Genomic DNA, 13459 nt, shown 5'->3' with positions numbered 1-13459 from the left:
GGGCGGGTGGGTGCGAGCGGAGCCCCCGCGCGGAGGCGGGGAGGGGGCCCGGGGACCCCGAGCCGCCGCGAGTCGTCCTCCGTCCCTCACCTGCCACCACACCCGCCCCTCGCCTCGCCCGCTCCCGAGCCCCGCGGAGGTGGAAGGGCTGGCCGCGCTCCTCGCCCAGCCTCCGCCCCAGTCTGCGGAAGTTAGAACGGAGCGGCAGGTGCCCCCACCTGTCAGTGGGCTCACGGCTGATATTTTGGCATGTTCTAGAAACGAGCTGGGGTAGTTGTGGATCAACCACCATTTGCCACGACTGTTCCTTTGAAACCTGACACGGGCCCAACTGCTTTGCTGCTGGCGGGTCCTCCTTCAGCTTCGCCCCTCTTGGGATTGAAACGACCGACTAGCTAGGAGATCCCTTGCTCGGTGTGGACCATGCGCAGCTTTGCGGGGTGAGGGTAGGCGTTCCTCCTTTGGGAAATCCTGGCTCGTTGGATTGGGCCTGGGAGGCCCTTGAGCTGTGGGGACAGGGGGCGCAGAACTGAGTGAAGGGAGGGGTCCCCTGCTGCCTTTGACACCTGGGTGATGGCAGGGCCACCTCCACTCTCTGCCTGCACTTCCCCTGAGGGCACCACAGAGAAGGGGATCCCTGTGGGCCCTGTCCCCAGCCTTTCTCCTCGAGGTTGCCTGCCTTCAGCCATACACCGGAACTTGGCAGTCTTTGAGGATTTTCTGAATTTCATTAAATGAAGTTCCGTCTCAGGACATCTGGATTCTATCCCTTTGTTTTCATAGCAAGTGAAGAAATCCCAAAGCTTTGCCCCCTTCTCCTAGATACCTTGATTTCTCCTGTGAAGTTGGATTTGAGGCAGGAAACACGGAAAGAAAACTTGTAAATGCCAAGGTGAGACCCGCATAGAGAGAGGGCTGCTGCTACCTCACCCCCACGCAGGGGGAGCCTCGGGACTGGGGCAGTGGAGCCACCCCCCTGCCCCGCAGCTTCCTGGCCCTGGGCGCCTTCCCTGGCCCGCAGAGCCTGGCTCCTGCTAGTATGCGGGGTCCTCAGCAGCACCAGAAGGTATTGGTGGAGAAAGCCGCCCCAGACCCAGGGGTTTCTGCCCAGTGCAGGACGGAGAGTGGACAGAAGGGGAGTGTGGATTTATGAGAGGGGGTAGTGCTGCCATCTGGCTCTCGGTGGCCCCAAGCCTCTTGTGTCTACATCTTCTGATGTGTGACTCTTCCCAGTGCGCTACTAGGACCGATTTAGTTTTTGTTAGACTGGTATCTGATTGAGTGCTGTTCCGTATTTATCCCACTTAATTTTTGCCAGGCCAGTGAGTAATAAGGCGGGACTTGATATTCCCTCCCTATCTTGTGGATGAGGAAGCAGGCTCAAGAGCAGACTTGGCTTGACCGGGAGCACAGTCAGATACAGTGGGCTGGCTTTAAAAATATATCCGTTTGGGGCATCTGGGTGGCTCACTTGGTTAAGCGTCTGGCTTTGGCTCAGGTCATGATCTCACAGTCCGTGGGTTCAAGCCCCATGTTGGGCTCTGTGTTGACAGCTCAGAGCCTGGAGCCTGTTTCTGAGTCTGTGTCTCCCTCTCTCTCTCCCCCTCCCCCACTCATGCTCTGTTTCTCTCTGTCTCAATAATAAATAAAAACATTTAAAAAAACACACACATCTGTTTGACCTGAGCTGCATTCATAGGTTGTAGGCACTTTTGCCTTGCTGGGACCCTTCTTCCATTAAAAATAATAACAATTAAAAAACCCCCTGATATTTTACAATTGTGTTGGTATAAAGACAAATACAATCCAGGCCGGATTAAAAAATAAAACATTTTCCTCAACACTAAATTTGTTTTTCCTTCTGATTTTAGCAGAAATCATAACATTTTTTGTGGGTCCCTACAGGTATTGGGAACCCTGGCACCAAGCCCGCTGTGCCTAATGGAACACTGAGCTTTGCTTTCTTACTTCGGGCTACTTGGGGCCCTGCCTGACAGCTCCACCTTCATTTTGCCTTCTCTTCCATCACATTCTAGGGCATTCTAGGGCAGTTGAGTCTTTTCCTCCACCCCACTCACTTAGATCTTAGAAAAGACCTAACCTCCGTCCCCAGGGTAATTTTGTCTAACCCAATTAAAACCCTGCTGTGGCCACGGAGGGCTGCCTGCTTCCAGGCTCTAGGACATGGGCAGTGTCTGGTCCTCATAATGAGATTAGGCCTGGTGGCCTTTTAATGTAACCGTGGACATGAGGAGAGTGATTCTCAGCACGTTCGAGCCCTGAGGTATCTCCTGTCCCTGTTTGATTGCATTAAGTGGCGTCTCACTGCCAGTGTGTGTGGGAGGGGAGGGGTGACTGTCTCAGCCCGAAGTTCCAGATGCTAGCAGAGCTGTCACCCCCATCTTGTGCTCTGACAGGAAGGGGGTGGCTGTGTAAGGGCTCTAGGAGCCTCCTCTACTTCCCAAACTCTGGTCTGCCAGGCAGAGACCTTTCGGTTGGAGAGGGGGCAGCTTCAAGGCCCTTGACACTGTTTCCCACGCTTCTGCTCTGGGAACAGAGGAGGCCCGGTGTTCTGCGGGGGCCAACCCAGCTGGGAGGGAAGAGCGTGTTCTCACTGTCTGCTTTGGGAAACGAAGGGGCCTGATTCAAAGGCATTTGCTTGCTCGGGAGTGAATCTCAGCTGCTTTCAAGGTTTACACATGGAAAACATGTTTGTGGATGGGTCGGATTCCAGCCGGACTCAGTGAGATGTGTTCTCTCTCCAGCAACTGGAACCAGCCCCTCCTCGCACAAAGATAGGTTGCCAATGATACCGAATCGAATAAGCAACAGGGGAATGCCATTGCTGAAGGAATCTGGATTTTCCACACTTGGAACATTATGACTGCGGGGTCACCTGGAGGCAGGGCACAGACAGGCCCGCTGAGGCAGGACGGTCTTGCTCGGTGTGAGCTTTCCTGTATTCCTCATACTTGGGCTGAAATCACCTTCAGATTGGAAGGGGGACGGGGGGAGACGGCCTGGTCCTCCATAGTTCCAAAGGTCATCCTTTATCTATGGCTTCCTCCTGGTTACCTCATTACCCGGATGCCTAGTTCCCCAGGACAGATGGGTCAGGAGAGCTGCCTTTAGAGCAGTTGACAGGAAGATCCCCTGGAGAAGCTGGTTCTCCCTCCTGCCATCCCCTCTCTCTTAACTACCTGTTCCCATCCTGCTTCCTTCTCTCCCAGGAGAAGTCACAGGGTGCTTGGTGCTGTGGTGGCCTTCAGCCGCCTTAGGAACATGGTTTCCTGAGGGGCGGAGGGCACAGGAGGACTGGCATGGGACAGGGAGGGACCTCCTTGGAACTCTGTTCAGAGCAACTTCTTTGGCAAATGCCCATCCAGATCCTTGATTGGCCTCAGTATTTGGAAAGCGTGAGCGCTCCACCCTGGATTCCAGGCAAAGCCACGCCACCACCAGCCAGCCAGCTGTTCAGGGAGTGTCACCTCCATGAATTAAAGTGGGGAAAACTGTCTTCCGTGTATATAGTGGAAAGTGCTCTTCGCGGCCTGAGTTGGACTTGTGGCTTGAATTCTTACTGCCCTTTACTAAGAAAAGCTGCCTCTGCTCCGTAACTTGTCTGCAAGCTCCTGGACAGGGATCAGGTCTTACCCGTGTAGCTCCTGCATCTAACAGTATGGCCGGCACACGGCAGGGGCTCAGTGAACAAATGAGTTGAGCAGCTTTTTGCTGCTGATGATTTGGGGCATGCCGCTTAATCCTCTTTGAGCCCCGGGTTCCTCGTGCATTAACTTGGGACCACAGTGGTATATGGCGAAGGTTCCGTGAGAGAATGCTGAGCACAGAGTAGGGGCTTGCAGTCCGCTGCGAGGCCCGTGGCGTCCCCTAAACACGAGTGGGCACCCCTACTCTGCCGCAGTGGGTGCAAACAGCATCAGTGGTCTGTCTTCCTGGGGAGTTCAGGGCGGGACTGTACAGTGCAGAGCAGCAAAGCCGCCCATTTGGTCACCTCACTGCTCCCAAGTGTGATTTATTTTCTGTGCCACCAGCCACTTACCCAGTTTGCAGCGGACACTGACCGACGTCCTACAGTTTAACTCCATACTGACACTGTCAACCTGGAGACGGCAGGTTAAGGGCTCAGGCCACACGAGACTGCGCCCACCTCAGAGGCCAGTCGCAAACCTACGTTGGCATCTGTGCTTCTGACCCACCTGCTGTAGATAAGACGTTCCCATGGCCTTCTCCTCAGGTTCAGTTAATTTGCGACAGCAGCTCCCAGAGCTCAGAGAGACCTTTTACTTATTAGGTTTATTACAAAAGGATGTGACTCAGAAACAGCCAGATCGAAGAGGTAGGTAGGGCGAGGTCTGGAAGGGCCCAGAGCGCAGGAGCCTCCATCCCCAGGGAACTAGCCGTCCTCCCCCAGGGGCTCCTTTTGAATTTTAATGGAGGCTTCAGCACAGAGACCAGGTTGATTAGATCATTGGCCAGTGGTGATTGAACAAATCTGCTGCCCTCTCCCTCCCTAGAGGTTGAGGGGGGGGACCTCCAAGGTCCAGCCTCAGTCACGTGCTTGGTTCCCCTGGCAACTCACCCCCCACCCCCAATCTACAGGATATCTAGGGGCTCATTAACATAACAGAAGACTGCAGTAGGGCTTTCCTGGGAAATTTTAAGAGTTTTAGGAGCTCCATCCTATATATATATATATATATATATACACACACACACATACATATATATATATTTAAATATTTTAATATTTATTTTGTAGAGAGAGAGAGAGAGAGAGCATGAGAAGCACAGAGGGGGAGGCATAGAGAGAGAGGAAGACACAGAATCTGAGGCAGGCTTCAGGCTCTTAGCTGTCAGCACAGAGCCGGATGTGGAACTCAAACCCACAGAGTGTGAGATCAGGACCTGAATTGACTATGCCACCAGGTGCCCCCGTTCTACATATTTCTTGTAAGTCACAACATCACAGCCCTGAGGAGAACCTTGCCCTGATTTCCGCCGGCCTCCTAAGGAAAGTTCTGGCTCTGGCTTGTCTGGCCACGGAGTAGCTCCGAGATCCAGGGGCCACGATCCCTTTGCGGCCCTGAACTCCCACTGCTGTCCTTGGTGGTTCTGCTGGGCAGGGAGAAGCTGTGGCAGGTCCAGCAGCAGAGCGGGTTCCTTCTGTTCTCCTAATTCGGAGCTAATCAGATTCTGACTGTGCCCCGGGCTCTCTGGGGATAAATCTAATAAAGGCGAGGAGGACAGAGAACAAGTGACGCGAGGACAGCCTCTCTGGTAGATTTCTCTGGTTAGAGTTAGGGCAGGGGAATAGATCCCCAGGAGAGCCAAGGAAGAGTAGGACGCGTTCCCTGCCTCGGAGGAGCCCGCACGCCCGTTAGCAGACAGGCACAGGCGAGCTCCGCCGACAAGGGTGAGTGGGCTGCAGGCCAGCCTTGGGGATGCAGAGGAGGGGACAGAGAAAAAAGAAATGTCCCTTTCAGGTCGTGGAGCAGGTGGATGGAGGGGAGGGGAGCTGGAAGAGCGGCGCAGGGAGTGAGGCAGAGGGTGTCCTGAGAGCAGGGAAACTGAGGGGACTTGGTGGGAAGACTCCGGGCTGCAGGGGAAACCAAGTTAGGATCATGTTACAAGTGTTGCCATTTCACCGGCAGGCAGGCATGGGCCCAGTTTGCATGAGGTGGGCAACATGACTTAGGGAACTGGCCTTGTCCTTGTCCTTGTCCCTGGCGGGTCTGGCGGATTAGAAGGGGTACAGAGATGGGTGCCGAAGCTCCGTGGTCTGGCTGGGGTGGTGGCAAATGAAGATGGCCAGGAGGGAAGTGATGGGGGGGACCCTGGGGAGAACCCTGAGGATCGGTGGCCTGTCTGTGGAGGTGTCAGCGCTGGGACCAGGAGGGCAGCCGCACTGGCCACCTGTGAGGTCAGGGGAGGATTCGGCTATGGCGACGGCGGGCAGATGCATTGACTATGGACATGCTGAGGGGTTTGAAGTGTTTGTGGCAGTCGGTGGAGATGTGTGGTGGGTAGCCAGGAATGGGGTTTGTGCCGGGGGGGAGTGCATGGAACTGGCCCTAGATGTAGGCGCTGCCTCGTGCAATCACAGATATGGACAGAGGCAAGAGTTTCAGAAATAGGGGTTCATTGTCTGCCAGGCCTTCTGGAAACGGTTCCCACCTGCCATGGGAGTGTGTTTGGAAGATGGTTTTGTTAAAACGTCAAAAACCTAAAAGAGAACACAGTCTTGCTGCAGGATTCCATTTCTCCACTTAGGAATTAATGAGACACGTGTGCCAAGATGATCACATAGTGTGGCTTGTTTAGTGAAAAACTGGAAGTTGCCGAGTGTTGAACAGCTGCGACCTGGGCTTGGTTAGAGCACAGACGGCTGCACGGTGCAGTCTTGTCGTGTCGTTGAGACAGCGGCGTCACTGTGTATTCATGGACACGAAAAGATGCACAAAGTCTGTTAAGTTAAAAAAGCAGGTTAGAAATTGGTTCTACTTTTTAATGCATATGTTTCTAGAAGAAAGGGATATAAGGACACACATGAAAATGCTGATTACTTGTAAATTTTTTCCTTTTTATGTTAATCTGTATTTTGCTGTGGGGAATATGTATTAGTAACACTCCCCACTGCCCCCAACTTTTTTTCATGGTGAAGTTGCCAAAATTCGTCAGATGTGGCAGAGAGAATTGGGGGTTAAAGAGAGACCTCCCCAATTACTAGAAGAAGACCAGGCTGAGTGAACACAGTGGTGCAGGAGGCAGAGCGAGCATGCGCTAGGTGTTAGAGGGAGACCCAGAACCCGTTAGGCCATGTCCCTGCCCAGCTGTCATTCTCTGGAAAGTTTCCACTGCGCTTGGAAAGCCCAGGACACTGGGGGCGGAGAGCACCTTTCTGCGGGCACGAGACCCCGCGGCACCGAGGCCGGCGGGCGGAGGAGGCCATCCGTGTTCACCGCCGGCCTCCTGCCCTGGCTGCCTCTCCTGCCTGGGCTGGTGGGCAGGCCCGGGCTCTGGGTCTGGGGAACCATCCAATTCAGGGAGAAGAGCTGGCACAAAGGCCATCCTGACCCGGGGGGAGGCTAGCCTGGGGGTGCACTGGGCAGAGGAGCCAGGGACTGTGCGCACCTCACACACACGTACACATGCACACATGTGTGCACACACCACAGCCCCCTGAGAAAGGCTTTCTCAAGCTTCCTGGAGCCGCCATTTTCTTATCTGTGGCACGGGGACAGTAACTACCTGCTTTTCTGTCCCATACAGGATGGTGTGAGTTACGTGATGTGTATCAAACACCCCATGGTCTCTGAACGCCAAGATGCTACTCCCTGCCCTGAGTGGGGGTGCAGACCCAGCCTGCCCTCAGCGTGAGGGGAGGGGAGATGCTGCGGCAGGGGGAGCAGGCTGTGCGGCCGCTCCTGTTCCCCGTGTCATCGTCAGGCAAAGTGGGTCAGAGCATGGGGGCAGCCATGGGGGCTGCTCCCAGGCCTTTGGAGAGGACAGGGTTCCTCCTGCTCTAGGCCACACGCGGCCACACGCTGGGTGCATGGGTGCAGGCAAGTCGGCTTTCTTGTTCTCTCTGGACGTACTTGTGACCCATCTGGAGAATAAACCGTGACTAACCCTGTACCTTCAAGGGATTTTCTCACTTCTCTGAAACTCCTCCGTGAGCCCTGCCTGAGAAAAGCCAGGGCCTTGGGAATCGATGCAAGGCACCGGCATGGGCCCTCATGCTCCCACCAGAATTTGGAGCACCTTCTCTTGTACCCTCACTGCATCTCATGGCCAGGTGCCAGCCTGTCTCTGGGGGAAGCAGGACACCTCTGCCGAGCTGCACTTGAGATTTAGGATGGAGGGCACTGCTTTAGCACAGGGGCCGAGAGAGGGGGGCGGAGGGGGGCAGTGGGCATCGGGAGGCGGGGGACGTAGCCTCTGGGGGCGGTGGGCTGCTCTGAGCTTTGCCATCTTCCCTCCAGCAGCTGCCTCAGCATGGAGAGCCCAACCGGAGTGGCGGCCACCCCCAGGGCGCTGCCTTACTACGTGGCTTTCTCCCAGCTGCTGGGCCTGACTGCAGTGGCCACGACGGGTGCCTGGCTCGGTCTGTACAGGGGCGGCATCGCCTGGGAGGGCGCCCTGCAGTTTAACGTGCACCCCCTCTGCATGGTCATAGGCCTGATCTTCCTGCAGGGAGACGGTGAGTCCTGCCTGTGCTCCTGGAGCGGCTCCTGAGGGGGTGGTTTGCAGGAACCCTCTCATCCCTGGGGTCTCCTGCACTTAGACACATCTAAGATCCTAGAAAAGACAGGAAGGGAGCTGGCTTGGGGCCTGGGGACATCAGGCATCCAAATCCAGGGGCCTGAGGTTTGTGGAGCATCCAGGGACGTGCGTGTAGCTTGAGCAGGCAGCCCAGGGGCTGGGCTGTGAGCTGAGGCTGGCTTCTGCAGGGGTGGCTTGAAATTGGAAGAGGCTAAGTGTGTGTGTGCGTGCGTGTGTGTGTGTGTGTGTGTGTGTGTGTGTGTGTGTGTCGGGGGAAGCTGCCTTCTGTGTGGCCTTCTCTGGTAACAAGCAAGCTGGATCTGTATCTGTTTGACCCATTCTTCCTAGAGGTGGCCCTGGTGACAGCCATTCCCCAGCAGCGGATTCCCAAGAGGCATTCCCCGTGCCACCTGGCTCAGCCCGATGAGGGGGGTTAGTTGGGAATCAGGTTCCCACCTAGGGAGCTTACTTGTGGAAGGGAGTGAGTATCTGCTCAGGTTCAACACTGGACTATTTGAGCATCATCAGAGCTAAGAGGAGAAGTCGGAAGCTTGGTGACACCTCAGTGTGACTGCATGATGAAATTAGATCCCAGCCCAGAGTACACAGGACACTCGATGAGAAAGGGGGTGGCAGGGGTGTTGGGGCACACATACCCGAGGGCCCCCGCCGGGCCCCATGGAGCCCGTCTTCTGTCCCATCACCTGTGCCTGGGGTGCCTGGCCAAGCCCTCGCTGCAGATCACCTCTGCCAGCCAGGCTGTGGCTCCTCGCTGCCCGCAGCAGGCGGGCCTGACGTTCCTTTTCTCACTCCCCGTAAGCCCTGCTGGTTTACCGTGTCTTCAGGAATGAGACCAAACGCACAACCAAAGTCCTGCACGGCCTGCTGCACGTCTTTGCATTCATCATCGCCCTGGTGGGTGAGTTCCTGGGCACGGGCCCCCCCTTTCCCCCACCTCTGCTTCTAACTTGGGGACGTAGCTGCTTGACCTGTCTGGTCTCCACTGCAATTCTCTTGTGGTCCTCTCCCCTCCCTCCCTCCGCCCCCCCCAGCTCCCCAGGCATCCCCGGCTGGGACACTGGGTGCTGGCAGCCCTCAAGCTGGGACCAGATCCCAGAAGTCCCGGCTAGCTGGGTTTCCCTTGGGTCACCTCAGCCGCTCCCCTCCCCGCCAGCCCTGTCCTCACACGGCCCCTCTCTCCGGGGCAGGCCTGGTGGCGGTGTTCGACTACCACAGGAAGAAGGGCTACGCTGACCTGTACAGCCTGCACAGCTGGTGTGGCATCCTGACGTTTGTTCTCTACTTCGTGCAGGTGGGTGGGTCAGCGCCCCGGCGGCAGGGGAGGGGAGCGGGTGCACGAGGCCACGGCGGGGCTGCGTGTGCCACAGGGGGCCCCCGCTGTCCCGGGCGTGTGCCTGAAAGGGAAGGAGTTGCTTTAGCACAGTTGGATGCTGCTTGCAGATCCGGAAATGGGTACGAAAGCCAGGATCTCCCAGGCGAGGGTGCCTCAGACCCAGGCTGCCTTCCCGCTGACGCGGCACATGTGTTTGGCCACAGGCCCGGGCTTCCAAGTGCATGAGCGTGATGAACTGAGATAGGCCTCGAGCGCCGGGGCCAGGACCTTTCCCATAAGTGTTTACTGCTTCCCGCACCCCTGCGCTTGAGGTGCAGAGAGCCAAGTGGGTGGACGCGGCCTATGTGGGGTGGCCTTGGGCTGGTCAGACCGATGGCCGGCTCATTCTCCAGCACCACCTCGCCTTTCCTCGTAGTGGCTCGTGGGCTTTAGCTTCTTCCTGTTCCCCGGAGCTTCGTTTTCTCTGCGGAGCCGCTACCGCCCGCAGCACGTCTTCTTTGGCGCCACCATCTTCCTCTTCGCTGTGGGCACAGCCCTGCTGGGCCTGAAGGAGGCGCTGCTGTTTAAACTTGGGTGAGTGTCCCGTGCCACCATGGCCTTCAGAGAGGGACCTCTGCCTTTCGAGCCAGCTCTTTGTGGAGTTAGGGAGGCAGTGTCCTCTCGGGGTGGGGGACAGGCAGGGCTGGGATTGGAAGACCATGCCGGCTTTCTGGCCTGGGTGTGAATGGCATGTGGGCCTGACCGTGACCCTCCGGTGGCTTCTCCCTTCCACCCAAACTCTGCAGGGCCAAGTACAGCACATTTGAGCCTGAGGGCGTCCTGGCCAACGTGCTGGGCTTGCTGCTGGCCGGCTTTGGCGTGACTGTGCTCTACATCTTGACCCGCACGGAATGGAAGCGGCCACTCCAGGCCGAAGAACAGGCTCTCTCCATGGATTTCAAGACGCTGACCGAGGGCGACAGCCCCGGCTCCCAGTGACAGCCTGCCCTTGTCCCCCTGGGAGGGCCTGGCTGTTCCAGGAGGTTCTGATAGGCATCTGTGCCGTGCCCTGTCGAGGCTGTCTTCAGGATCGGCGGCTCTCCGGGAGGGCTCGGCAGTGTGGGTGGGGACCGTGGGGGCAGCGTTCCCCTTGGAGCGCTGATTTCTGGGGTTTAGGGCTTGGCCTCCTCTACTTTCTTCTCCTTGCTGCTGCTTTAGAGTCTTGTTAGTCATGCACAGACCCCTGCCCCTGTAGTCACTGTCACCCCCTCAAATCAAGAAGCTTCGGGTAGGATTTTGGGTGGTCGGTCTTGGTCACAAAGGCACAGATCCCTAAAGGAGAGGCAGAGTGGCTCTTGCCTTGAGGCCGCGGATGCTGGGCCGAGTCCAGTGGCTGCAAAGAGCACAAAGCTGTGGGAGAAACCGGGGCTTAGTGACAGGCCTGGCGAGGCCAAGACTTGCTTTGTGCAACGCTGAATTCAAACCAGGAGTCGAGCTAGTCTGAATAACACGGTGGTGTGAATGGGCCCAGTCTTTGGCAGCAGAGCAAGTGATATTATGTGTAAACTATGTTGGTGTTCGGAGCAAGGTTCCCCAGGAGAGGGGAGGGCCCGGCCCCTGGGAAGCTCTGGAGATGTGGCTCCGGCCCAGCTGCGCTCTTGGCCTCCCCTTTCTTCAGTCCTCAGCCCCAAGACGCTGTGCGGGGAGAGGGAGCGGGCACAGGGCTGAGACAGACTGTACTTGGCGGCTGAGAGAAGAGGAAGGAGGTGGCCCCGCGCTGGCGGGCTGGTGGCGGGCCGGCCACTCCCTGCAGGGGCCTGGCCCCCGGCGCCCTCACAGGCTGCCTTAGGTGCTGCTCTGGCTCTGCCTGAGGCCAAGGGCACAATCTTTTTTTTTTTAAACAAAAAAACGGCCCTGTTGCCCCCTTCCCCTTTCAGTGGGGAAGGCCGGGCCGTCTGCTTCTGTCCAGGAGGGGAGCCTCATGCCCTTACCTGGGCCCATCTTCACAGGAGGTGGGGAAGGAGTTGGAATCCGGTCACCCCCCGCCCCCCCCCCCCAGCTGCACGAGCGTGTTATGCTGCCCCCTGAGTCACTCTTTGGCTTCAGTCTGGCAGTAACGTGATTAGAGCGTTGACCTTGTGCTTCCTGGACTTGGCAAATGCTCTCTTCTTGTTTTCCTCATTTTCTGGGCTTTGAGGAATGTGACAAGTTTGAAACAGACACAGCTTACTTCAGTGACGAAATGAATGAGATTTCTAAACCTGACTACTGTTCTGTAGACGTTGCCTCTTTCTCTCTGAACCGCTGCCTTAGAGAGAGGTGCCGGCCTCCTCTGATCCTCAGATTTCTAACGCTCGACTTTGCCACGGGCCCTGCCTCAGGTGACGCCAGTTTTCTAAGCAGGTGCCACCGGCGCGGTGCCCTCCCCAGCAGGGCCGCCCAGGCCCCGCCCAGCCTCTCCCCACATCCCCACCTCCCTGCAGCTTGTCCGGACTCGGACTCGCGGTCGTCGGCCTACACCACGTGCTCCACCAGGCAGGGGCTTGGTCAGTTCTCTCATCGCCCGGCTCAGGCCGTATAGCCAGATACTTAACACACGGAGAAACTCCCACTTGGACAAACTACCAAAGTACAAGTGTATATCTCCCCCGTCAGAACGCCACTTAGAGAAGAACCTTAGATTTGCAGTAAGAATCTGTAAACTGGTCTGTGTGCCAAAGTGTGTGTGGGATGATCAAGGAGGCCCCCTGAAAGCTGATAGGTTGTGGTTTATTTGACTTTGCCTGTGGCCGGTCGTCTGTGAAGTACAATGTAGTGCTGGTGGGACAGATGATTCAATAAACATCTACAGCAGCTCTCTGGCCTGCTCTCGTCATTCACCGTGGCCCCACGGGGGCCGGTGCTTGTGGCAGCGTCAGATACGTGACGTTAGTTCTGCCAGGCTCGACAGGAACTGAACATCTGGGCACAGCAGGTAAAGTGATTCGTGGTCTCTGTCATGGCTCTGCAGTGGCCCAGGGGTGGTTCGGTCTCTGGAGCCAGAGTGGGAGGTGCTTCCTCGTGGTTAGAGAAACCCTTTTCCCAGCCCAGAGAGAGTGGCCTGGAGGGTGGAGGGCGGTAAGGGCCTCGGCAAGAAGTTTTCCCTCGTATTCACTCAACTTTTACCTTTTAAAAGAGATGTCTCTTTATTCCTTAAGGAGGGGAGCAAGGCTTTGAGAAGGGATTCCACTTGAGGGCAGTTCCTGAGGCTCAGGCAGCTGTGTTTATGGAGTTGGGCTGGATCTCACGGGACCATCACCTAAAACAAAACCCTACTTAAAGGGACCCTGCAGCAAATCCTTGAGAAGTAATCCTTGGGGAACAGGAGTCCTTCCTGACACTTTATTTTCTACGTTCTCCAGAGGTCTTTGCTTTCTGCATCTGTAAGCCCTTTCTCTTGAATCGAGGCTTCTGTGTGAAACTTCATTTGCTTAAAAGCATGCAAAGCACGTGGCCTGCCGCCTGTTTCAAGCCGCTGCTCAGTCAAGATCACGGCTGGCCCTCACCACGTGGGGAGAAGCAGCTGGCCCGTTTGGAGGCCATCTTACTTCCAGCTCTTGTGCTCACTTCTGGCTCAAGGGTCTCTATGTTTGTGAATGTTCAAATGATCGCAGACATGAAGGCCACACGTGTCCCTCCAGACACGCCTCTCCTCTCCTTTACCTCCGTAGCAGTTCCTCACCTTACTGGTTCGGGAACCCCCTGCGTCCCAACATTTTCAGACCGAGCAGGTGGCTGCCTCCAGAGGGCTGCTCTCCTCTCCTCTCTGAAGGCAACTCTGGCATGGAGGCTGGCGTGACTGTG

General features: G+C 56.7%; 1 protein-coding gene across 6 annotated transcripts; it reads left to right on the top strand.

Annotated features, from left to right (window-relative positions):
• The first annotated feature begins 408 nt into the window (after positions 1–408).
• On the top strand, positions 409–12473 carry LOC115281475 (cytochrome b561). 6 transcript variants are annotated; one of them, XM_029926804.1, is made up of 6 exons: positions 409–440; positions 8007–8221; positions 9104–9202; positions 9492–9595; positions 10053–10210; positions 10423–12473. In XM_029926804.1, the coding sequence occupies exons 1-6, from the start codon at positions 424–426 to the stop codon at positions 10613–10615; spliced, it is 786 nt and encodes a 261-aa protein (XP_029782664.1). In that variant the 5' UTR covers positions 409–423; the 3' UTR covers positions 10616–12473. The 6 variants fall into 6 exon arrangements, with proteins under 6 accessions (XP_029782664.1, XP_029782663.1, XP_029782666.1 ...); XM_029926803.1 differs by having other exon boundaries at positions 8004–8221; XM_029926806.1 differs by lacking the exon at positions 409–440 and adding an exon at positions 870–892.
• Positions 12474–13459: the final 986 nt, after the last annotated feature.

Source organism: Suricata suricatta, chromosome 17, assembly GCF_006229205.1.
Source record: "Suricata suricatta isolate VVHF042 chromosome 17, meerkat_22Aug2017_6uvM2_HiC, whole genome shotgun sequence".
NCBI lineage: Eukaryota > Metazoa > Chordata > Mammalia > Carnivora > Herpestidae > Suricata > Suricata suricatta.
The sequence above is the reverse complement of the archived record's forward strand: the minus strand, read 5'-3'. Positions and strand labels throughout refer to the sequence as shown.